This window comes from Podarcis vaucheri (assembly GCF_965113315.1).
Source record: "Podarcis vaucheri genome assembly, chromosome: 1".
Lineage (NCBI taxonomy): Eukaryota > Metazoa > Chordata > Lepidosauria > Squamata > Lacertidae > Podarcis > Podarcis vaucheri.
Window position 1 is genome coordinate 100,535,485 of NC_138759.1, and position 26,236 is coordinate 100,561,720.

Below are 26,236 nucleotides of genomic sequence, written 5' to 3' on the forward strand. Positions count from 1 at the left end.
TCTGCTTGTCCCCAATTCACCTTCAACAAAGCTGATTAGCTGGTCAGCTGAGCTTTCCAGGAAAAGAAGTGGCGTCAAGGAAAGCCTCTGGGGGAACATGTGTGACCATAGGGATCATGATGGCAACCTGTGCACTAAACATTGACTGTTTTGTGCCTCCTCCTTGTATTGGTCAATGTTGCAGACCCGTTACATGATGCTGCTAGTGCAAACCTAGAACAGTTTGGAAACCACCGGACCACATGGGCTCCATTTCCTTTCACTTTTCTCTATTGGCAGTTAGGCAAAGACACACGATAAGACACTCCCAACCCCAGAGTTACTTGGTCATTTTGACCCTAAGAAACAATGATTTCTGCTTGGATGGAGTGTCTAGATTAGATTTTAAACAGTTGACCAAGGATGTGAGGCCATCTTGCATTTCTGACGCAACTGGTAAGACCCTATCTAGCAATTAACGGACTTTCTCCAGAGCTTGGCTGGTTTTCATCCATCTCGTCCACGTGTACCTGAGATCCTGCCCCTGCGCTTGAACTTGCATTTCCCCAAAGGCACCGAATACAAGTTTCTTTGTGTGCAAAGTAAGTAGCAAATTCATCGCAATGGGATTGATGACATAAATCCAGCAACTTTTGTAGAAGCAGCTTTGTGCTAGAGCCCAATATACAGTCAGCTGTTGTTATAAACAGGATAAAACTGTCACGAATATGACTCATGCATCATTGCTCCCTTTGTAGGCAGGCAGAGAATGCAGCAAGTGGTCCAATAACTGAGCTCATTAACGAGACAGTTCACCTCCCACGGGAGGCCAAACAGACTTGCTTGGGCATACCACTTGCGCAGGAATAGTTATATCAGGGACTTGCATTGGGGATCTTGCTTCTGCCTCCTTAAAACTGGAGGAAAGGAATTGGCACCTTCTCATGCACAATTGCTACTGCCACCGCCTCGCTGTTTGCAACCTGCTTTTCAGCTGACTAAACTCAGTGAACTGAAAGACTTAGTCCAATGGAGAGCGGAATGAGAGACCTTAAAATAAAGGAGGTAAGCCACCTAGAAATATAAATAAATATTGCAAACCTACCCCTTTGAGGCTTGCTTTCCCACGTTTTCGTCCCATTGTGACCATTTAGGGAAGGGGTTGGGGACCAATAGCCGCATCCTCCTTTAAGGGGTCATTTGTCCCCAGAGAAAGTATACGTTAGACAACTTTTCTGAGGGTGTGTGTGGCAAAATTCTAAAATCTTCTGTGGGTATCCCATTACTTTGATATTCAGGGTATAACAGGGTTCTGAGTCTTTCCCTGGCGTTACTCTGTTCTTTCCTATGGGTCATTCTGTTCAGGAAACATCTAGAAGGGGCAGAAAAGTTTTTGTGAAGGTAAACAAGCTAAAGAAAACCTCAGCTGTTTCTATTTAAAAGATAAGAACTCCACCCCAAATAACTCCCCTCCCCCAATTGATCTTAAGGAGCAGGTTTGCCCTAGCTTCGTGAAATGCTGAAAAGGCCGGGCCGAATAGTTCAGTCCACCACTCTTTTCTTTAAATTATTTTGCTCTAGGAGAATCTAATACGTTTTGTAGGGTCTCAGTAAGGCAGGTGTGGAGAACTACAAATCCTGTTATGCCTACAATTCATTGGCTACACTTGCTGGAGGTGATGGGAGTTGTAGTTCAGCAACATCTTGTGGGTCAAACATTTCCCATATTTGTATCAGGGCATCAATCAGTACAGCTTTATAGACTTCCGTTAGCCTCATTCTTCTTGAGGTGGTATCTCTGGGCTGTATGGCTTCAGAATGGAAATGGAGGCTAATGCAATGAAAATGAGCATGTAAGGGAAAGACTAGGTCAGGCTCTTCCACCCATTGTCAACATGGAGGTTTTTGTATTTGTAATACTTGGGCATGTGAGCCTCTTCCTGCAGTCTGAAGTCATATAGCTCAGGCATAGATTTACCTCTGGGAGAATTGGGCTCAGCCAGTCTTTCTGCCTCCTTTCCATTAACCTTCTATCGAACCCAGGAACCATACAGAGTCAGACTACTGCTGCATCCAGCTCATTATTGTTGACACTGACATACTGGCAATGTTAAACGCAGGACTCGTATTTACTAGTTCATGCCATGTTTATGTAAAAACACACCGGTCTGAAATCCTGGACGCCTTCTGCCTAACATCTAAATTATTTTGCTTAGAAATGCTTCCGCCAAATTCCTGAGTTTTATTTTAAACCGTAAGCATGATATTCAACTGTGGTGTGTTTCAAAAGGCTTGCACTTGGTTTGGACTTTATGCATGTATACTCAGAAGGCTATCCCTGCTGCGCTCTATTGGGCTTACTTCCAAGTAAGTAAGTGTAATATAGCCCTGCAGTCTAAAACCTAATCTGAGGGTACCATGGCTGCTGGTTTTGTTTAGGTGGCCCAGCCAAGTTGAGCAAATTTAATCTGCCGTCTGAAATTCTCCAGCCTATCATTATATTTCCAAGGGTTGTCCTTAGCCCACAGGGTCACTGGTACACTTGTGCTCACAAAAGCGCAGGATATATTTTACCAGTTGCTGGTCCTTAATTGCCCTCGGGCAAATTCTCCCAACTGAAACATTCTTCCCAGGTCAGTTCCTGAGCAACTGTCCTCATAATGGGACGACAGCCTGTTTCCTCCCCTATTCCCTTCCCATTCAGAAAACCTGCTGAGAGATCCTGCTGCCCTCTGCTGCCCCAGGAATGCCAAGCCAAAGACATCTCTATCTGATTTCCCACAAGGGCATGAGGTTAAGTAAAAGATCTAACAATATGGATGGGAAATCCAGCAATAAAACAAATGAGTGGTGAAGGCTTCCTAACACACCAGGTTTAGTACCTGAAACAAGACCGGGTAATTTGGCATTCCAAGATTCGTGGAGAAGATCAGCTGATAATACCCTGAATTCTGACCATTGACCATAATACAGGGGTACCTCGGGTAACAGACGCTTCAGGTTACAGACTCCACTAACCCAGAAATAGTACCTCGGGTTAAGAACTTTGCTTCGGGATGAGAACAGATATCGTGTGGTGGCAGCAGGAGGCCCCATTAGCTAAAGTGGTACCTCAGGTTAAGAACAGTTTCAGGTTAAGAACAGACCTCCAGAACGAATTAAGTTCTTAACCAGAGGTACCACTGTAAAAAGATTGATTGATGATAAGACTGTTGGAAGCACTCCTAGAATTTACATGTTTTAAATCCTTGCTTCCACCAAAGGTAAGGCTACCCTCCTTTCTTAATGTTGCAGATGAGATATCACTGGATAGACACAGCAGGGTGTGAATGAGTACTTCTCTAACTCCTCAATAAAGAAGGAAAAGTAATGGATATGTGCATTTAAAGTTGCATTTGGAAATGCACACCCATTTGGAAGTAGCACAGCAAGAGTAGGTGACATTTGCATCTGGGGGACAACTGAATTCAGGTGCTACCCACCTGCAGCTCCCTTTTCCCAATGAGATGTGTATTTTGAAGCCCATCTGAGCGGGATCCCCCATCCATGTTCTGCCCCAACTTGGAAAGCATAACTGCTCTTTATTAGAACTGCAATAAAGCATAACTCTTGCTGTGAAGTACTGAAACTGAAGCAGAGTGGCAACACTGGTAGCATCCACAAAGTTTCCTGAACAGTACTACTTCTTCTTCTTCTCTCTGATTCCCACTGAAGATAATAGAGAAGGCATAGTTTGCCCTTAACGATGTTGTCATGTAGACAAATTGATTAGTTCAATGGCAACAGTGATGCTAATGTTCCCTAAGTTATCTATGATCCCATGATTGGCTAGAATCTTGCAAGGAAGAAGCTCTTTCAGATCATTTAAATGGCAGCAGTGATGTTAGCATGTTCACTGACTGGTTGGCTATAGTGACTCAGTTAAGAAGCTTTTCCAAATCATTTAAAACTGTCCAAAATCAAGGTAACAATGGCCTCAAATAGGCATGAAAAATCTATAAGAGAGTATAAAACAGCAGTTTTCACAAACATTTTCATACTTCATGAAACAGCAACTTTCACACTGAAAACCAAGCTCTAATGATACAATACCTTCAGTTGGCAAAGTTATCAGGAAGAGTAAGAAATGACACGAAACAGAGAGTCTACAAGGAATGGAGAATATTTAAAGAATACTTTAAAAATCATTTTAAGAGTGAAATTCTCTTGGCAGAACTAGACTGATTCTTGTAAAACAAAAAGTGTAAATAATATTATGTTAGGTTAGGGCATATGAAGATAATTGAATGTAATATGAGGCTGCGCGTTATAAAGGAAAGAATAGACACAGTAAATGAAAATTTTGGAAGTCTTTTTAAAGTTTATTTATAGAAATCTTTTTTTCCCCTTTCCCCTTCTTTTTATGAAATTGTATTTGTATGAACATAAAGGACAATTTGTTATTATATTCGTACAGAAGAGTTGTATAAAATTATGTACTTGTTTTTCCTTATTTTTCTTCTTCTTCTTTGTTCCAGCTTTTTTATTGAATACTGTTGTATATATAGATTTTTTTAACTGAAACTAATAAAGATTATTAAAAAAGAAGGGGGGAACCCTAAGATCGTGAAAATTCAGCGCAGCACTAATTTTCACTTACTTTGCTAACTACGCAGCCTTGCAGCACAGTCCTATGTATGTTTAGTTGAAAGATGCTTTCATGGTGTTCACAGTGTGCCTAGTTTTGTAGTTGGATAATACCAAGCAGTCATCAGTCTTGAACTAAAGTTATATAAAGTTTTATTGATGGTTGGTATACATTTGGCTGGTATACATTTGGCCAGCAGAGGGAACAATAGACCTTGTTCTTGAGCAACATAAAGAGGGAAAAGCCTTTATCGTTCCTGCTAAGGAAATATAAAGAGGGAAATGTCAACAAGAATGACTGATAACAACCATGACTGTAAATACTTTCACTGACTTAAGACAATTCAGGCAGAAAGGGTGCCTTTAAAAATTTATTTCTTACATTGTGAAGTGATTTTTGTGGCTGCTTCACAGGAAATTCATATACAAGGGTGCCATTTATGACTGAGACAACAACCTTCAGACTCCCAGTGTTTCACTCCTGAGCTTTTTCCAGGAGTATCACGAGTGACTGGCCAAGGAAGAGATTTGGAGGCATGGTGAAAACATGACCCAGAATCTAGGAGCTCTGAGAAAAGCAAATAGAGTGTTAGGAATCTGTAGGGAAATGTTCAAAACTAAATTGGCCTATATTGAAATATCTTAATAAGTCTGCTGTGAAGCCACACTTGGAATACGGGGTACAGTTCCAGTTGACACAACTCGAAAAGAACTAGAAAACAAAAGGATAATAAACATGATCAGATGATTGGACCAACTTCCCTACCAAGAAAGGTTACAAGGTGGAGATTGTAAACTTATGCATTGTGTAAAGAAAGTGGATAGAGAGAAATTTCCTACAGCCCTCAGAACCTGCAGCCATCCAACTGCTGCCTAACGCTGACGTCAGTGAATAAAACAGTTTAACCTCCTTGGGGAGAAATTGCTAGCATAAGGTTTGTCTCACATGTTTTTAATCCTTCAATGGGAAACACATCACGGGAAAGGGATTTGGAGTGTAGAAGCTGCAGGCAGAAAAAGCACCCATCCCATCATTGTTTCTGTGTTCCGGATTCCCAGCCCTCAAAGCTGCTTTTCTTTGAAAATGTTTCTGTGTTTTGTTACATGTGTTCATACAGTAGAGAGCAAGGACAAATGAGCAGAACCTTTATACAGGGTAGGAGAGGTGAGATTCTAAAGTCCACTTGTCCAGAAAGAAACTGCCTCTTGGCTTAAGCTAAGCTTTGGAACCAAGTACTTGGTCAATAATATACTTGCTACTTCTTGTATCATACTTCGTGACTTGGTGAATGTTTGGGGTGGTATGTTGTGGTCCAGCAAACTGTTTTTAAGGAAGGGCACTGAGTTCACATGCAACACCAAACCATCGTTAAAACAAACCAAGGTTCATAAGCTAACAATCAACCATGACTTAGATCATGGTTTGTTGGAATAAACAAACCATATATTGAGCAGGTTTTAGACTTAATGCTAAGCCATGATTCAATAAATCAGAGTTTAATAAACTATGGGTTAATGCCATGTGTGAACAAGGCCAATAAATGTTAAATTGTAAAATTTAGTATGGCAAATTGTTCTTTGTATGTTTCATAGCTATACAATGCTAGCTGCTGAACTGAGAAGGGGCATGCTTCTTGACCTATTTAAATATCACCCTTTCCCCATACACTTTGTATGCCAAGTTTCTTGTGCACTCCCTAAAGGGGTAAGATTATGACTTCATATGTTATCTATGGTCTTCAGGATAAGGTATCTTCTTAGAGCATACTAATTCAAGCGACTGGGGGGAGGGTGATAACAGGTGTGAGGAAGGACATTCTGAGATACTACAGGTCATAGAAAGCTCCTCAGTGGGCCAGGAGACTGACATACAGTGACAGTAACAGATGGAAATATCAACTAAGAGTCAAATCTGTCTCTAACCTTTAGCACTGCTGAGCCAAAATGCATAGCACTTTGAAATGGATGAGGGGGGTATAGGAAAGTACCAGTAGAGACTGAAGACCAGCTGTGCCTGCCTTCTGTATCTCAACACACTGGAGTCCATCTGGAGTATATAAGCCAAAAGAGAGCAAGAACGGGTCCTTAAAGAAGAGAGAGACTGGAGAAGGCCTATAGAAGACATGGAGCCAAAAGCCAAGGTGAAAAGGTAAGAATGATCTGAAGAGCCGCTCTGATTGAATAAGAAGATAGACATCTCTATTCAGAAGGATTTTATATTATATATACATCCATTTTTACAGTATAATATATATTTACATCCATTCTTACAGATTACTGTAATGTTGAGAAGTTATCAGGACCATTATTGCAGACTGAGATTTAGAGACAATGATTTTTCCAGCACCATTCAATCAGAGCAGAGGAACTTAAATATTTATGCTCATGTTTGGATTAGATGACCTTTAAGGTCCCCCCCAAAAAAACCCCTCTATCATTTATTTGAGACACAACAGTGAATATGCCCTACCCACAAATAAAAACCCAATGTTTAAAATATTTAATTTAGTTACTAGTCCTTATGGTTTTAAAATGTGGAGAGCAGCTCATGAAATGGGATTTTTTTTAATCGTGTGTTTTTGTGTTGTGAACCACCCTGGGATGTATAGATGAAAGGCGGTATGCAATTTTAATAAATGATAATGATAAGAAGCAAAAACTAGCCCAAGGCTGTGTAGGATTTTGTGTCATCATGGGGCAGGGATTCAGTGTCCTAAAGACTTCTGTGTCCCTCTGCAAGAGAAGCAAATGAAGTCCAAACTGATGTGGGGGTGGCGCTGTGAGTTTGTGTAGATATAGTATGTGGGGTAGAAGCCTAGCCTTAGAGGTCACCTCAATCAGGGACCTAGACAAGAACTTTGTTGGCCGTCTCCAGCAAGAACGCCACAGATGCTGTGAACTGCCCTGAGATCGAAGGATGAATGGTGGTAGACAAAACAAACAAACAAATAAGGTGTAGGAAAGGCCTGACTTCACCCAGATACAACTAAGTTTAGTGCTGCTTAGCAATTAAGCAGCAGAGTTCAGTGGGTGTTTTGACAGACTGCATCACAGAAATAGGGAACTAATTAATATGATGCTCTAACTCAGCATAATGCTGCTCTGTATGCAGACCACTAAGGCTAAGTCAATAATTTCCAAGCTTTGCTCTTAAGCAATAAAAAATGAACCTGGCATAAGATAGTTCTGCATTTGTATTCAACCTAAAATCTTTTTTTTGCTGAAATTAATTCCAAATGCTTCTGCAAGTTCTCCCTGTGTACATTTTTTATGTCTCACTAAGCCTGTGTGTTGCAAACACATAAACATATATTGCCAGAGAGGTGTGGCTTTTCAAGATTGCGGCCTAGAATGGAACAGACACACATCACAAATATGCACTCACACAATGCTGAGCTTTAGTGATGACTCCTTGAACCTGATTGGCTATCAGTTACTTCCAGGGGGTTGGCATGTATGGCTGTGCTACTTAGGCCAGGAAGGGGCTGGGTCATTCTGGTGCAGTTAGCCATAAGCAGTATTTTTTATCATCACCAATGCAGAGTCTCCAAAACAAAGCAAGGCAAAAGTGCAGATGGCTGCTTCCAAAATGGCGTGTTTTCCAATGGATTTTGCTCCCTGAATGGTGCCAAGCCTCCTGTGGTTAGAGCCATAGATGATGAGGAAGAGTATGGAAAAAGGTACGCCAGGGAGCACCAAAGCCCATTTCCTGGGGTTGGGAGAGTAACTGTGAAATTACTGCCCAGCTGACATAGGAACAGGTGAGGGATTGCTCAAATTGCTAAATAAATACCATATTTTCTTTGCTGCAGGAAAACACAAGATGCCAATTTTGAGAAAGAGATATTGGTGACATCTGCAAACAATTCAGGTAATTTTGAAGCTTAGCAAGTTGCAAGACAGATATATATTATTGTGGCTACTTGGCAAAATGGTGCCATGGCAAGGCAGGGAAAACCTAGAGTCCAATTAAGACCACTGCTTCTACATCTGAGCTCACACCAGCATAAGTTGGAATCTTACCTTGCCTCAGTTGCAGAATCAAAAGCAGTGAAAAAGGCAAGAATGGGAGGTGTTCTCAACATTCAGTAGTAAAACGAAGTTGATAAAATGATTGTTAACTGGGTTTAGAAATCCTGCATGAGAAGCCATAAGCAACAGTAGCTCCGTGCCCATCTGCTACCTGGAGAAGGGTGCATGTCCCACTGTCACACCATGGATTATTTACTGGCAATGTGACTGGAGCTGGACATAGTTGTGTCTGTGTGAGGAGACCATGTTATTTTGAAAGAGGGCACTGGGGCAGCCAGAGAGACAAAGAAGAGTGGATACTACAAGAGTAGGTCATTAGTTGATAGTTCAGTAGGAAGGTGTGTGTGTGTATGTGTGTGTGTGTGTGTGTGTGTGTGTGTGTTTGCATCCTACTGAATATAGGTGTGTATCTACAGAACATCTTTGTGGATTCTGCCAGCAACAATTATTTTAGATAGAAAAGGCAGAGATCTGGGTTCTGGTCCTCTGACTTCAGAGGACAGGACTTCTAGGCATCTAACCAGAAGATCAAACAGAAAAGAGGTTAATGATGGGATTTACACCATAACATGACAGTCATCTAGACTAGACCAGTAGCAAAAAGGGCCTTCAGTGGAACAGCACAAGCTTCCGACCCAAGAAGTTTGATCCCTAACTATGGTATTGAAGAGGAATGGGTACTTGTGACCCTCCAGATGCTGTTGTCTCCAGCTATAACTCTCCTCAGTTCCAAATGGTAAGGCCAATGGTTGGGAATGATGGGAGTTGTAGTCCAGCAACGTCTGGAAGGCCACCAGTTCCCCATTCCTTGCCTTGACAACATGAGATTTGGAAGAGCTTAAAATACATGCACATTCTTGAGACAGTGGCATATAATACGCAGAATGATTGGCACATGATCAGATAGAAACAGTAAGTATCTGACTCATTCATACAGGATGTTTTTCATTAGCCCAGTCCTTTTCATCCCATCTAGCAATTCCTGCCTCCTCCCCAGCCCCTGGTCAATTTAGCTGTGATACATCATGGCAGTAACACTGATCCTTTCATTGAACCAAGAGTAATGGAGGAAGGTAAAATCAAGAAGGCTTTTAGCTCTTGGGACCTCCCATTAGCTGGTACTCCAGCAGCAAGACCACACAAGCTCTCAGCTCTGGTACAATGTTGTGCTGCGCCCTTGTCCCCCACGCTATGTGGAGCATCATGAAAAAACAAAGGTAGAGGAAAGTTCACCATCCCATGAGTACTTTTTTAAACAGCTATGGCTTGTATGTCAACTATGATTGTTCTTGGACAGGGATAGTCTTGACATGGTGATCTATGTGTTGGTAACCTCAAGACTCTATCAATGCAATACCCTTTATGTGGGGCTTCCCTTGTGCCAGGTCTTGGGGCTCCATCTGGTGCAAAACACTATGACTTGTCTATTGTTGGAGACAGATTATTGCCGGTACATAACTTTGGTGCTCAAGGGTTGCAGTGGCTGGCAATGCACTACCTAGCCAGGTTCAAGGCTCTTGGATTAATTTACAAAACCCATAACAATCTGGGTCCAGGATACCTCAAGGACCACCTAATCCCCTATATTCCTGTCCAATCATGGATGTCTTCAGGGGAGTCACAATTGTACAGTCCTGATGCTGTGTCATGATTAGCTACAGAGACAGAATCCTGACTATCTACATGCCCGGGAGGCTGGGTGGATTATATGTTTGGCAGCAATCTCAAGTTCATCAACAGCTACATATTTAGTTACAGCAGCTATTCTGCTGCGTAACTTTAGGTAAGGCTGTATTAGCCAAGTCCCTGCTGCTTACATACTGTGCCCCATCTCTGCCCTTTTTTATGACAGCAAATTTCCTGCTAAAATTTATGCTAGTGTAAGAATGCCATTATGTTGGCCATTGGCCCCAATTAGAATTGTGTTTGGTAGGGGGAATTGGGAGCATTCCTCTACCCATCCAACCAGTATAACTCCCAAGCAAAGCATTCAGAATTTGTCGGTTGCTAGGTACCATTGGCTAAATAAAGCTACATGCTCTATGAAATGTCAGCTGAGTATACATTTGCTGTCAGATGTACATCTTTAAAGACACCCAAGTCTTGGTCTAACAGGGGCAGGTGGTAAGACATGGAAAATCACATGTGTTAGCAGTCTGCCAAAGATGGAGGTCCTTATCTAGCATTTTATTGACACTCCTGTATCTGCAAGGGTTTCTCCATTCATATCAATGGAAGCAAGATGCTTATATGAGTGTTCCTTTGTGTACCCCACTCTGCTGGCTCCAGTGAAGTGAATGGGACAGTTGTCCAAGAGCTCTGAATGTGCTCTGGATCAAGATTATGGTTGGCAAGCTTCATAAAAGGCATATCTATATCTCTCTATTTATCATCTATCTATCTATCTATCATCTATCTATCTATCTATCTATCTATCTATCTATCTATCTATCTACCGTATTTTTCGCCCCATAAGACGCACTTTTCCCCCTCCAAAAATGAAGGGGAAATCGGGGTGCGGCTTATGGGGTGAATGCCTGCAAGCCTCGCGCGCCCGGCAGGAGGTCCCACCGGGTGCGCGAGGCTTGGGGCGGCAGCCTGTCGCCCGAAGCACGGGGAGCCCTCGGGAGGGCTCTCCCTGCTTCGGGCGAGTGTCTGCAAGCCTCGCGCACCCGGCAGGAGGTCCCACCGGGTGTGCCAGGCTTGGGGCGGCAGCGGACTGCTTGCGCGCACCTAGAAGCTTGGAGCGCGCTGAGCTCAGCACGCCCCAAGCTTCTGGTGTAGCGCAGGGGTCCGCTAGCCCTGGGAGAGCCCCGCGGCTCTCCCAGGGCTAGCGGACTGCTTGCCGGCACGCAGAAGCTTGGGGCGCGCTGACCTCAGCTCGCCCCAAGCTTCTGGATTAGCGCAGGGGTCCGCTAGCCCTGGGAGAGGCGCCCGGCTCTCCCACGCTAGCGGAGACCTTGCCGGCACGCAGAAGCTTGGGGCTCGCTGAGCTCCGCACGCCCCAAGCTCCTGGTGTAGCGCAGCGCACCTGGGGCGGAAATAAATTTTCCCCCCTTTATTTCCCCCCAAAAAACCTAGGTACGTCTTATGGGCCGGTGCGTCTTATGGGGCGAAAAATACGGTATATATCTCCTTTAGTGGCCTTAATTCTCTCCCCCTACTTGTGTCATACCACTCACATTCTTTGAGGATGAGTCATGTATGTTAAATGTATAGCCACAATACACTATACCGTAGTGTGTGTGTGTGTGTGCAGCCTAGTCTTATTTCATTGCTTTCAGTGGAATCTGTCATAAACTAACCTTTGGTGCAATGATGTTATTTACTATTGCTATCAATGCACCTCTGAAGTTTTCTATGAGGTATAGTGGCATTTATTTCCAGCTCTTAACAAACACCAATTTGGCTTTACATTCCAAAGAGCTTTGTGTGACCCAGCCCATGAGAAGCCTTACAGTGGATGAATACGCAAAAGCCTTTAAGTCATTCTTAGACCATTCAACTGAGCACCAATGCATGGGCCAGTTCAATAAGGAGGAGCTGCCAGGTATAATAGCCAGGTAAGAAAAAAAAAGCAGAATGCTTAAAAATATGATTTTTGGGAAATGGTCAAATGTCCGTAGCTTCCTGCACTCTAATGCTCATCCTTCTCTAAAGGTCTCAAGGAATATTTATTTATTTTTCTTTTATGTCAATTTCATTTATGTCCATTCTATGATAATGGATGTGTAACGTGCAAACAAATCTCATGGGATGCCTTGCAACCAATCCTGAGTTCAGTAGGGTTTACTCTTACTTAAGTGCAAAGGACTGTGATCCAACTCTTGGTGAAACTCCATATGGGAACTCTAGATGGAAACTCCTCTGTTTTGTGCATTATTTGCCCATTTGGCTTCCCCAAGTTACATTATTTAGATGGAACACTCTTAATTTAAGGCAATCAATCTTAATTTAAACTGTTACAGCTTCACAGAGCATCACTGATGTTGCTTAATTCAGGGCAGTTTGATCTAGTGACTCTAGTGCTCAAGAACTGTACTGCTACCGTATTTTTCGCTCCATAAGACGCACCAGACCATAAGACGCACCTAGTTTTTGGAGGAGGAAAACAAGAAAAAAAAAATCTGAATCCCAGAAGCCAGAACAGCAAGAGGGATCGCTGCGCAGCAATCCCTCTTGCTGTTCTGGCTTCTGGGATAGCTGCGCAGCCTGCATTCGCTCCATAAGACGCACAAACATTTCCCCTTACTTTTTAGGAGGGAAAAAGTGTGTCTTATAGAGCAAAAAAATACAGTATATGACACAGAAATGCTAGCCTAAGTTCATTATGGTTATTGATGTGTACACATAAATTTATTGGACAAAAATGACTGGAACACAAATCTTCTAGGGATATCTATGGAAGCGGGGGGAAGCATATATTGTGATATTTATTGCTCAAACTGCATCATGCTGTGAGAAAGTTTTGGCAATGCATTAGTGACAGTAGCATACGGTTTAGCAAAATAAATGTAGGGCTGCCATACATCCGGATTTTCCCAGTTCAAACTGGGATTTCAAAGGTGGAATTGACATGTGGGGGGAATTTCTGAAAGGTGGCGCTTTGCCCTGGATCTTAGGCAAGTCAATAAAAAAATCATGGGTTGTTGTTTTTTTGCGTTTTTGTAAACTTTTGGGGTGTCCCAGTTTTTACTTTTGAAATATAGCAACCCTAAATAAATATCAAAACTCCTGTATTTTAATGCTGTATAATAAATGCTTATCCTTTTAGCCTTGGAAATGGAAAATCTACCATCAATGTGCTAGGTGTGGGAAGTGGCACAGGTAAGGAACAAAAATCTAAAAATAATAATTCAGTTATGTATCTGCTTTGAGTGGGACACTCATGGTGGCAGCTGCCAATGCTTTGTTGTTGATTTTTCCTTTCTTTTAATATAGACACACAGCCTATTTTGCTTTCAGGCTAAGGCATCCATTGGTCAAAATTATAAATAATATGTGGCTTATTCCCTGTGCACATTTTCCTGAATCTGGATTTATATAAGTGCAATGAAGTTGGATTATTTCCTTTCAGTGTCCATTATTCCACTTGGAGTACAGTTCCAGGTGTTATAAGGCTTCAGTGTCTGGTACTGTTTCTGTATAATGTCTGAGAGGAATTATTGTAGGGTTTTAATTATTTATTTATTTTTGCATAGACTATAGAGGGAATGGGTATAGCTCAACAGTTAAAGCCCTTGTTTTCCAAGCAGAAGGGCCCACGATTGATCCCTGGCATCTCTGGGTAGGGCTAGGAAAGATCGTTGAAGGGCCATTGTCCATCAATGTCAACAATACTGGGCTAAATGGACAAACAGTCCGAGTCACAATCAGGTAGCTTCCTATGCCAGTGCTGGGGAAATGGCTAGTAGCACTTGTTTAAAGCATCTGAAGCTTCTCTGAGGTATACCTGGAATACAGCATGATCCTCAGCAGGTTTATTTTGAGATCAGCCACACTGAGTTCAATGGAAATAAATTCTAGATAAATATGCACATGATTTCAACCTTAAGGACCGACTGATTTTAATGAATGAATTTGCTTTGAACTTATCTTATAGGTGAGCAAGACTTGAAAATGATTAGGATAATTCAGGCTGTGCATCCAGGAATCTTTATAAAAAATGAAGTCATAGAGCCCAACCCTCAACACATTTTGGCGTATAAAGGTACAGCATTGCATTCTTTCTCTATCAGGATAACTGTGCTTATGTTTTGATCCACATGAAGTTCACTTTATCGATTATTTCATAAACAGAGGCTGTAAGAAATTCAACTGACCTAAAGAATGTCTCATTCAGCTGGCACCAGTTGACATCCATGGAATATGAGAAGCAGGCAAAAGAGCAGAACATTCAAAAGAAATACGACTTCATACACCTGATCCAGGTAAATTAAGGACCGATCATATGACATTCTCTGTTTTTGTGTTAGCTCACATTCTTTCTTCAAGATAATCAACAACACTTAGGTGTCCTGGTATATGACAGGCCATATTTCACCAGTTCATCGGAATGGAAAGGAAATGGATGTGATGTTGATAATTCCTGCCAAATTATACTTTAGCCTTTACATAGGATTTGCTTAGTTTTGTGTGAGCAGCAATACATGTCTGGGATGCAGACTAAAACCATATTTTGTGCACGTAAAATCTGACAAAAAAGCAAGGGTTAAGGAAGGAAGGGAACACTCTTCTTCCCATGGGACTGCCCATACAGATACAACCTCGTTTTGTCCCAATCTGTAAAATTAGAATTAATGTGGTTTTTTAAAATGGAGAATAAAAGCAATGGGGCATTTATTAGTTTTCATATGCAGAAGCCCTCTATGAAGTTTATAATGATATATTAACAACAAAATGTTTCGTTTATACCTTTTAGATGCTGTACCGTGTGGAGGATGTTGCAAGCACTATCCGATTTTTTCACAGCTGCCTAGATTGTTATGCTAAGCTTCTGATTATAATCTTATCAGGTGAGTGGTTTTTGTTGTTTTTGTTTTTGAAGTACTGATTCCCCAACTTGAGTAAGATTCTCCTGGAATTAATGGGGGCCCAGTTCAGACACCAGCCAGGGACTGCCAATGTGAACAGTGCTGTGTGGGTGTGTGCCAGCCTGCTTGCCTGCCTTCAATGCACCCATCCCTGTGCACTCTATGTTCACCCTTGGCCTTTCCACATTGAGCAAGATGGGCGGAAGGGGGTTTCTAAGCATGTTCATAGAAACCTAGGCAAGTGCCCTATACAGTCAGACTGCTCCTTATTTGCCATCCTCTGTTCTGTATATATAAGGGACGTGGGTGGCACTGTGGGTTAAACCACAGAGCCTAGGACTTACCGATCAGAAGGTCGGCAGTTCGAATCCCTGCAACGGGGTGAGCTCCCGTTGCTCGGTTCCTGCTCCTGCCAACCTAGCAGTTTGAAAGCATGTCAAAGTGCAAGTAAATAAATAGGTACCACTCCGGCAAGAAGGTAAACGGCATTTCCATGTGCTGCTCTGGTTTGCCAGAAGCAGCTTAGGCATGCTGGCCACATGACCCGGAAGCTGTACGCCGGCTCCCTCAGCCAATAAAGCGAGATGAGCACCGCAACCCCAGAGTCGGTCACGACTGGACCTAATGGTCAGGGGTCCCTTTACCTTTACCTTTATCTGTATCTGTCTCCCTTTCCCTTCCTGTCCAGAAGGCTGCCAGGGAAGGAGCAGATTGCTGTTGTGAGATATCTGAATTGTTTGCTTGCAGAGGGCTTCCTAACCCATCTTCCACTGCTCTATCTCTTAGTTTTATTTCTCATTTCAGCTTTGCCTCCTCTCTCTTTCAGGCTTTGCCCACCCACTTAAGATCAGACCTCAGGTCTAATGCGTGAAATGGGGGCTTGCCCATTTATTTATTTTTTTAGACAGTAGATGTGGTGTTGGAGGCTCTTGATCAAGAGATTCTACAACTTATCAAGGAAAATTACTATTTATCAACTACAATATACTCATATACAGGGTGCGCGGGTGTGATTTCTATGTAGTAAGTGTGCCTACAATATTAGCTTTGGTTTATGGCGCCTTAATTCTGCACAATGGCTCAGTGAAACTCACAATTCCCTTCCCATAGGTAAGAGTGGGTGGGCCTCCATATGGAAAAATTACAGACACTGTCTTCCCCCAACCGACAGCGGCCACTACATCACAGCTGATGACATCAAAGTTGTCTTGGAAGGAATGGGAGTTACATATCAAGTATACAATTTCCCATCTTATTGGGATATAACTGAATGCTTTATTGAAGGAGATGCCATTGGAGGTCAAACAATGGACTTTCTGACAGGAACTAAAGACTTTATGAATTCAGCACCCCAGGATCTGAAGCAGAGTCTTCTGCAGGCTTTGGGCCAGCCAGAATGCAGCACCAAGAAGGATGGAAGGGTTATGTTTGGAAATGATTTGAGTATGATTGTTGTAAATTCCTAATACCAGTCAAAACAGCAGACACCATTTTAGTTTGTGTTTGGTTAGGTACTGAGCAAGCAGAATCAGTTCTCTGTTGTGAAGAGAATTTGCTCAATACTGGAGAAGAGAGGGGCACAAACAGGGGAAGCTTAAACATTAAGAACTGGAAGCAAACATATTAGTGGATCTTTTGTGATTAAAACGGTATATATCTTGTTTATCATAGCAGGAGATTGACATTAGTTTTCATGGATACACACTGCCTCTGAGGCGCAGGAAAGTGTTGCAACATAGAGCGTGATAATTTGAGTATATCAAGGAGAGACAGCAAACTTTAAATTATGTTCACATAGCAGAAAACAGGTACTAGGGACTAATATTTAATGTATTGTATATATTTAAGAAAGCTCAGTAGCCTAATTGTGTACATATTACATGATCCCTAGGTATTTAGCCCAGCAAATATTCTGTCCTGTGGTCCATTTCTCTCTTATTACTTTGCATCGTAATATGAATTTTGGATAATAGGAGCTCCTTACAACCAACAGTTAGAGGCCCTGAGGACTTTACTACCTTTAAGATTTGAGAATTATTCAACACTGGCACACCATCAGCATGAGTATGTTTATGTACATCAGCCCCAAAGTAATATGGCAAGCCTGCCACTGCAATTTTTGTACTTTGATACTGTGTCCTTCCTTTTTAAAATAAATTGTTTCACACAGAGAGTTAATGTTTTCTTCTGTCATCAGACACATGGTAAAGTTTCTCCAAATTAAAAACATCTAGCTGGAGTTGAGAAAACAGACATCACACACACAGTGGTACCTCGGGTTAAGAACTTAATTCATTCCGGAGGTCCATTCTTAACCTGAAACTGTCCTTAACCTGAGGCACCACTTTAGCTAATGGGGTCTCCTGCTGCTGCCGCGCCACCACAGTGCAATTTCTGTTCTCATCTTGAAGCAAAGTTCTTAACCCAAGGTACTATTTCTGGGTTAACGGAGTCTGTAACCTGAAGTGTCTGTAACCTGAAGTGTCTGTAACCCAAGGTACCACAGTATAATATATATATAGAGAGAGAGGGGGGGGAGGAGGAGCAGGCAGGGAGTTTGATGGATGTACCAGAACTTGCACCCCATTCTCTTGAAATGGACTTGCCTTATGTTTTCAGTGTTCCTAAACGCTTGCCTTTGGAGCTAACAGTGGCTAAAATGCTTACCTTTTGTGCTGACTGGATGGCTCTAAAACACTGATGAAGAAATAGTAATGGGTTATCAACCCCCTTCTCCTCCAACCCTGAACTGCTATATCCCTGTGTTTGTTGGTTCTGTACTGTTCCCGTTGCCTCCCAGACGGATATGGTATATAACCTGCTCCACTAGAACAGTGATGGTGCATCTCTGTCCCATATATAACTGGGTGTAGGATCAGTTTGCCTGTTACCAATCACGAGTTATTTTAGGACTTCTATTGGTAAGGAAGAGGTCACAGAGGATTCAAGAAAAGAAGCAGTTAAATTATGGTTGTGGGGAGAAAATTAAATATCTACCGTTAATTAACAGGCAATTCTCCAAGGAGGCAAAGCAATTAAAATAGGTTAGGAAACTCTAAACTGAAACCCAAAATGTGAATACTGTACAGTTTTGTTTTGTTTTTGCTTCACATGTTTTAACAATCATTTAACAAAAAAGGAAATTTGTCAGAATTACAGAATGGTAGAGTTGGAAGGCACCCCTAAGGGTCATCTAGTCCAACCCCCTGCAATGCAGGAATCTCAGCTAAATCATACACGACAGAGGGCCATCCAACCTCTGCTTAAAAAACTCCAGTGAAGGAGAGTCTACAAGTCCTCCCGAATGAGGACTAGATGACTCCCTAGTTGCTGCTTCTGCCTTCTGGGAAATCAAATTATCAGTGAGGTAATGGATAATTTTGTTGGACCTTAAATTCTTGGCAGGGTTTGAGTTCCAGCATATATTGAGGAAGTTGAAGTCTCCCATGACTACAACTACAGTTCTCCTTTTTGAATGTTTGGTAATCTGTTCTAGGGAGACATCATCCAAGTCTTCAGTCTAGTTTGGATGTCTATAAAAGACACCCACAGTAAGGTCACTGTTGTTTCCCTCTCCTAGAATTTCCCCCATATCTTCTCAATTTGTCTTTCATACTCCAAGTCATGCACACATCATTTACATAAAATGTGATTCCTGCATACTGTTTAATTATGAGAAACCTTCAATTGTGCCCTTTATTTTGTTACCGTTAAGAGCAGTGGACTCGTAATCTGGTGAACCGGGTTCGCTTTCCCGCTCCTCCACATGCAGCTGTTGGGTGACCTTGGGCCAGTCATACTTCTGTGAAGTCTCTCAGCCTCACTCACCTCACAGAGAGTTTGTTGTGGGGGAGGAGGGGAAAGGAGAATGTTAGCTGCTTTGAGACTCCTTAGAGTAGTGATAAAGCAGGATATCAAATCCAAACTTCTCCTCCTCTTATTGTGTCTTTGCCAGTAACATAAACTTTGTTTCAGTGTCTAGCCTTCATATAGCTTGCTTCCCCCGCCCCTCCACCATCAAATCAATAACACACACACTGCTCAAGCACAGTGGAATTAGTGTGGCCACTAGAGGGCTATGTAACTCAACACTTTTGATCATCTCCATTTCAAAGCTGTGTTAAGTTTTAACAGAAACATGAAGCTTGCTGCAAGGGTTTGCTCTGGGCTTCGTTTTGCTGGATCAGGGCACTGTGGCATCTGCCGCTCAGAAGAGCGGTGACGGCGGGGCGGGGGGGATCTGACCTATTTCAAAGTCCGGTTGTTGCCTTGATCATTCTTACCGCAGGCTGTCAGACCACTATGCGGTTGTTCCCTTTGTTTGTCTGCCAGGAACTGGGAGCTAAAATTCAAATTGGAATCTTTCGATGCCAGGGAATCATTGGGAGGCAAGGGTGTCATCTATTTAAAGAAACCGTAGAGAAATAAATGAGCTGCATGCTACTGATCAGTTGTTGTATACTAAGTCCAGTATGGTGTAGTGTTTAGAGGGTTGAAAAAGGACCTGGGACACCTGGGTTCAACTCCACACTAAGCAGTGAAGTTCACTGGGCGAACTTGGGCCAGTCACTGTCTCTCAGCCTAATCTACCGCACAGGGTTGTTGTGAGAATAAAATAGGGTGAAAGAGAACTATGAATGCCACTTAGAGCTCCTTGGGAGGAAGGCGGGATATAAATACTAAAAACAAAACAAAACAAAACCCAATTGTTAATCAATTGGGAACAGGACACTGTCATGGGTACTTCCTTCCCCCAGACCTATATGGAATGCGTAGGATAGCCATGCCCTACTTTACAGCAGATTGTCCTCTGTTTAGTAGCAGCTGTGTGGTGGGGCAGTCCTAATCTTAGGCTGTGTACATACGTACATTTAAAACACATTCAGCCCCCCCCCAAGAATCCGGAGAACTGTAGTTTACCTTCACAAAGCTTCAATTCCCTTAACAAACTGTAGTTCCCAGGGTTCTTTTTGGGAAGAGGGTGCCTTAAATGTGTTCTCAATGTACGTATGTTATGCATGCAACTTAAAAGAGGTCTTCCTTCCTGTGTGCAAGGGATCATAAGGGTTTTTGCACAGAATTGCCCCTCCTCCAAAACCACATAACACACATGGGCCCCCAAATGTGATATGAGCTTTGGAGAACCTGCCTTGTAGAAATCTTGAATCCACGAACTGTGTGGAGGGGAAATCGCAGACCTAGCAGTTGTCAGTGCCACCATGGCACTAAAAAACATTGATCCTAGGTGCAGATCCTCATGATTTTAACAAGGTATTCCCACCCACACAACCCACCATCAATTTAAAGGGAGAGGGATACAAAGGCAAGTATTAGAATGGGATTGTACGTCAAACTGATCCAGAGATTGAAAGCCATATGGTAGGGTCAGAGATGTCTCTCCAACCTGATGCTTACTGTTCTGTAAGGAAGAGAAAGTACCTGGGGGTGGGAGAAAGAGGGGGGAGATAGGGTAGCCACAGGTGGGTAGGAGCCTTGGCCTCACTGGTTTATCTGGGTGGGGAAGGGGAAAGTAGTTGAATTCTTTCCAGTGTGGTCTTTGGGGGGAGGGGATCCCACAAGCTATCCAAGGATCAGGGAAATATCCTATTGCCTTTGCTGTTATAACTGAAAGGCAATTGCATTAATATTATTTCATATTCGGCTAATGTTATTTAATAAACAATTAAAAGCCTCCCTCTGCATTTCCATCAGGAAATGTTCAAGGCAGCTTGCAAAGTGTAGATGCATGGCATGATCCATGCATTCTTCCCTTCCCTGGTCAGCTGGCAGTGCACGCTGTAACCCACCAGCAGCCACAATCCTTTGCATGTTACTTAGAAGCAAAATCCCACCGGGGTTGAAAGGGATGCATCCTAAATGCTACTTTTATCTGCAGTGTTGCAAGGTACACTTTAAAAAAAGATACCTATAACCATTGTTATAGACAGATTTGTAGCTGTAGTTAAAAGAAGCCGTAGCCAAGGCACCGTCCCAAAGTAGATGCTGTACACAAATTGAATGTTTATGATTTTTAAGAAGAGTAAACAAGTAAGGGGGGAAAGGCATCATATACTTCAATCTTTCTTGGACTGGAAGTGAGTTACAGTGCTATTTATGTTTCATCTTCTTTATAGCTTCCACTTGGCATGCTGCAAAATCACACCTTAGGTTTTCCGTTTTATTTATTCATTTGGCTTATAACCATTTGGAAGTTTGTGAAACAACTTGAACTTCCGATATACTGCTTTACTAGGAGTCTCCGTAACACAATGTCCTCAAGACTGGAGTGAGTGGGAGTATTTAGGGGAATATTTACAAAAATTCAATCTTAAATACAAATTCCAAATAGGGGAAATCTTCTGACAAGCAGTTGACAATATAAAGGATGTGAGAAGGGTGAAAATAAGGTGGAGGTATTACTGCATATAGGGACGTGGGTGGTGCTGTGGGTTAAACCACAGAGCCTAGGGCTTGCCGATCAGAAAGTCGGCAGTTCAAATCCCCGTGACGGGGTGAGCTCCCGTTGCTCGGTCCCTGCTCCTGCCAACCTAGCAGTTTGAAAGCACGAAGTGCAAGTAGATAAATAGGTACCGCTCCGGAAGGAAGGTAAACAGTGTTTCCGTGCGCTGCTCTGGTTTGCCAGAAGTGGCTGAGTCATGCTGGCCACATGACCCGGAAGCTGTACGCTGCCTCCCTCGGCCAATAAAGCGAGATGAGCGCCGCAACCCCAGAATCGTCCGTGACTGGACCTAATGGTCGGGGGTCCCTTTACCTTTATTACTGTATATGCAGCTAATTAAGATGCACAAAGAACTGTCATGGAATGTTGGGTGGGAAGTCCAAAATAATCCCTGTATAAGAATGGAAAATGATATCACTGTATAACTGAAAACTTATAAAAATGTAAATAATAAAGGGATTGGCAGTTTAATCTTACTTCAGTACTAGTAATGAGATTGTGTCCTGCACCAAACCTAAGGACAGCAGTTACCGGAGGGACAGGGGTCCAGGACATGCTTATGGCAAACACAGCCCTGACCTCTCACACTGGGCTCAGGAGGAATGGTTGGGAAGCTGCCATGACTGCCCCCTAGCATCTGCTATCTAAGGCAGTCACCTCCATCTGCCTAACAGTAGGGTCAATCTGATCAGCTAGCAGAAAGGAGAAATGGGCTTTGTTTTTTTGTTTTTTGCTGAGACAGCTACTTATCTGTAGACTCCATTTCAAAAGACAAAGCAACCCTTCTCCTATCCCTCCCCGCCAGTCTGCCCGCATTAAACACCTGTTTTCTAAGGGCTACCAAATCAATCTGTTTATTTGCTTCAATGGCTTTTTCTACCCGGACCTTAAAAGACTCAGTGATACAAAATTGATTCAAGGGCTAGCTCAGCTCACTGCACCTAAAGTATTTATGGAACTCTGCAAAGGAATCTGGGGATAACAGCACTGTCTTATATAATGGCAATTCCAGAAGGAGGAGATACCAAGTCATCCATGCCACCATTCATTAGCCAAGGTCACTGGCAAATATAAGACAGCAGCTGATACAATTTTCTTGTCCAGATCCTGCCGCTCCTATTCCCCTTTCATCTTAGGCAGCAAAGACAGTCTCGGTTAAAAAGCACGACTAAGCTACAGGCATGCTTCTGAGGTTAATGGATATATATATATATATATGAGAGATAGTTGGATCCCTGTGGAACTTTTTTTTTTAAACAATCTTTGAGAAGTGACAGAACACGTTGTAATGGGATTTTCATCTCCTCTATTTGGTTCTCGATAGCCTGATATAAACTTCAGTATGACTCATGAGCAACTTCAGGGAAGAAGCATATGTTTTGTCATCTTTGTAAAAGATGCTGGTGCTGGTTTCACTTCTATTTAAAGTGCCAACATAGCCTGCCTTAACTCCCAACAGGTTTGTCTAGGTTTAGTTAGCATCCAACTCCTAATCACATTGCTAAGTCCCAATGAAATTAAGGTGACAAGTTATTCACATCTTAATTAGAGTTTTTTCTCCCCCCCCCCAAAAAAAAAACACACACCAAAAATATATTGGAAACAGGAGAGTGGGGCTTTTGGGGGGAAACCTACTCAGTGTGAAAAATGAGGAGTTAATATGCATTTATTAATTTTGGAGTTTACTCTTATGTTGATTTTTTGTTGAGCCTTTAGCTAAAATGTTTCTTTAGAAAAGTACAAGAGGCAGATGCTCTCTATTCCTTTTAGAAACCTGGAAAAATCAACGTTGGAGGAACCTGCAAGAGTAGAGCAGGCCTTCCACTTCCCCGCAAGAGAAATGGTGATGGAGATGAAGATGGTGGTGGAGTTCATGCACTTTTCTCCATGAGGCACCTTTTGTGTGTTAAACAACCTAAACACCTAAAAAGGATTTATGTTTTGCCTTGTGAAACATTCAAAGGGTGTGTGTGTGTGTGTGTTAGAATTCCTGCTCCATGATTGCAGTCATAGGATTGTTGTCTTTCACATGACGGTATATGTTTTGACTCCACAGTGGGAAGTGACGGGGATAGGATGTTTGTGTTACTGTGTTCTGTGAAGTGGGACTATTGTCCTTTGCTCTTTTTCTTTTTGCTGTCTGATGCTAGAGAGAGAGGGAGCCATGTTGCAGTGCTCCAAGTGTGTTTATATGTAAATAGGGTAGATTAACCAAAATGCTGAGTTGCTGAGGTCTGTCACGCATGAGCTGCGAAGACTCTGCGGATCCCTAAGTGTGCTGGTGTCGGCTGGCATCGGTCACTGTGATGTTTGGGTTGAAGAAAGCTTTTGAAGCTCCCGAATGAAAGACCAGGAGGGAGAGAACATGCCAGTCAGACATGTGTCTCTGCCAGGGTCCTACTCAAGTGTAGGCTGAACTCCTGACTGGGGGCAAGCAACATGTTTTGGGGTTGTTGTTTTTTTACCAGAACTGCATATTGTTATCAGATATGTATTTATTCCATAAAAAGGACACCTCTCCAGACATCCTTTTTATTGCACACTTGTGATACCCCTGATAGCATCGTGAGCACAAACTATCATTCACAGCAATCCCATTTTCAAAAACATTTGCACCTGCAAGTGTTTTGGGGCAGTCACTCTGCTTCATTTCCCATCAGTGCATATCCTGTAACTTCCTGTTGAAATCTTGGAACTTTTTATACCACAGATATTTTGGTTTATTTTTCTTCCGCCTTTGTTGCTTCCCTTCGTACAGCAATAATGTGGTAGCACTGGGGCAATGACATCAGAACAAACTAATGCAGAATAAATCCACCACTAATGCCCTGATATAGTGTGAACAACATGTTGCCAAATATACCTGCAATAAAATACAAGTCTTGTGCAAGGTGTGTGTGTGTGCTCACCAACAGAATTAAGTACTGCATCCCTGGAAACAATAAAACCACAGAGTGCTCAACTGTGACTAAATTGTGCATATTATTTGCTTAGAACGCATTTGGAGAGGAATTTCCCACTTCTGGTTCAGTTGTTTAGAACAAAACTCAGAGGCCTGGAAAACAGTCGCCAAGAAGTGCCAAATATAAATGAGGCCATTTGTATGTAAACAATACTTATTCTATCACACTAGTTCCACTGCCAATATATTGTGAACAGTCCCAGCTGCTCCCTTTTAATATGTGTATATTTTACAATGGTAAAATAATAAAGTCACAAGTTAGGGGGAAAGAAGTGGGAGAGCAGAACAGGGAGGAAAGGGCTCCCTCATATTTTATATCACATATTCCAAATGGGGAAGCTTTGGTGCTCCAGTAGTTACTGTACTACAACTCCAGTTATCCCTGGCCATTGGTTCTGCTGCTTAGGGCTGATGGGAGTTGGAGTCCAACAGCCTGTGAGGGGGCTGCAGGTTCTTTACCCATCCTTTAAGGGGATATTAGTATACACCCTCAACTGTTCCTATTTACCAGTGAGAGTCCATATCTTATGGCAAGATTGTCACTATTTGTCAAGAAGACATTGGCAATGAGTTCTTTCCCAGTTTTGGTCAGTGCGTACACATGGGCAGTTACAGGTTTCATCAGGTTCCTAAAACATGGAGGGAGCCTCCATCTGTACAGAATGGTTCCCGACTGCAGTCAATTGCTGTCCAAGTCATGAAAGGGGTGAGGTGGAAAAACTGGTGTCCTCCAGCCCACTTTCTCATGTGTTAATTTGTCTGCCAAATATTAGCCCCTGAAGAGGGCTAAAAGCAGGGATGTGGAACCACCGGCCTGCTGGCCAGCTTTGGTCCATGAAGCAATTTCATGCAAGCCATGCCCACCTGAGGGAATTGTTACATTTTATTTTATTTAACAAAATTTATATAACTCTTGATTGTAATGAAACCGCTAAGAGGTTTATATGAAATATCGAAATTATCAGTAAAAACAGTTCATTAAAAGCCGTTAATATCAGCAGTAAACTAAAAAGAGGTTAAAACACACCAACATCTATGGGCTTGCCTAAGCAAACATGTTTTAAGCAGGACCAAAAAGATTGCAGCAAAGGCAATTGCCTGATGTTGATTGGCAACGAGTTCCAAAGTGTTAGAAGTGCTGCTGCATGAAAACATTTATTTCTTACAGTGCGGCATGAATATTGTTTGGCACTTGTAACACTGCCTGTTCCACATATTAAAGCAGTCAGGTAGGCCAAGTTGTGGGGAAGGCAAGGGCAGGGCTTGGCTGAAAGGAGTTTGCAGTGCTTCTCAGGCTCCTGGCAATGGATTAATGGGTTCATGCAAAGCACTGCAGAAAAGGCTTGGCAGCCACCGTGCTTAGTCCTCCCCCAAGTACCAATCACAGGGCTTGCAAAGCTTGCTCTGCCCTGTGTGCAATGCTTCCTACAGAACTGAGCAAGCCTTTCGAACTACCTCCCCCACTCCCGTGGGCCACCATTGACAGCTGTCAATCACTTGATGTCATTATGATGTTAGATAATTGACAGATGGGGGGGGCCTTGTCTGCACCTTTGGGATATTTTCATCATTGTTTTCATCAGCACACTCACTTTTTGTCCTCCTAGAATCCTGACAGCCTCTGGAAGGACTGATTTCCAAGTA

The 26,236-nt window shown here is 42.6% G+C and overlaps 1 protein-coding gene and 1 long non-coding RNA gene across 6 annotated transcripts in view; one reads left to right on the top strand and one right to left on the bottom strand.

The window, feature by feature from the left end:
* Window positions 1–26,236, bottom strand: part of LOC309519190 — a 108,579-nt gene that overhangs the window by 46,318 nt on the left and 36,025 nt on the right. The window lies entirely within an intron of this gene.
* Window positions 361–17,301, top strand: LOC309518793 (carnosine N-methyltransferase 2-like). Of its 5 annotated transcripts, XM_082199276.1 has the most exons (11): window positions 697–1,044; window positions 2,684–2,772; window positions 6,535–6,754; window positions 8,148–8,285; window positions 8,418–8,476; window positions 12,062–12,200; window positions 13,412–13,464; window positions 14,240–14,347; window positions 14,437–14,567; window positions 15,059–15,152; window positions 16,281–17,301. In XM_082199276.1, exons 3-11 carry the CDS (start codon window positions 6,729–6,731, stop codon window positions 16,634–16,636), a joined length of 1,104 nt encoding a protein of 367 aa, XP_082055402.1. In that variant the 5' UTR covers window positions 697–1,044; window positions 2,684–2,772; window positions 6,535–6,728; the 3' UTR covers window positions 16,637–17,301. The 5 variants fall into 5 exon arrangements, with proteins under 5 accessions (XP_082055404.1, XP_082055405.1, XP_082055402.1 ...); XM_082199278.1 differs by lacking the exons at window positions 697–1,044; window positions 2,684–2,772 and adding an exon at window positions 361–581; XM_082199279.1 differs by lacking the exon at window positions 2,684–2,772 and having other exon boundaries at window positions 696–1,044; window positions 16,455–17,301.

Coding starts and splice junctions, on each gene's coding strand:
- LOC309518793 (XM_082199278.1), top strand. CDS start 6,729: ATGGAGCCAAAAGCCAAGGTGAAAAG. Junction 12,201..13,411: donor CTGCCAGGTATAATAGCCAG/GTAAGAAAAAAA, acceptor TTATCCTTTTAG/CCTTGGAAATGGAAAATCTA. Junction 14,568..15,058: donor ACTTCATACACCTGATCCAG/GTAAATTAAGGA, acceptor TATACCTTTTAG/ATGCTGTACCGTGTGGAGGA.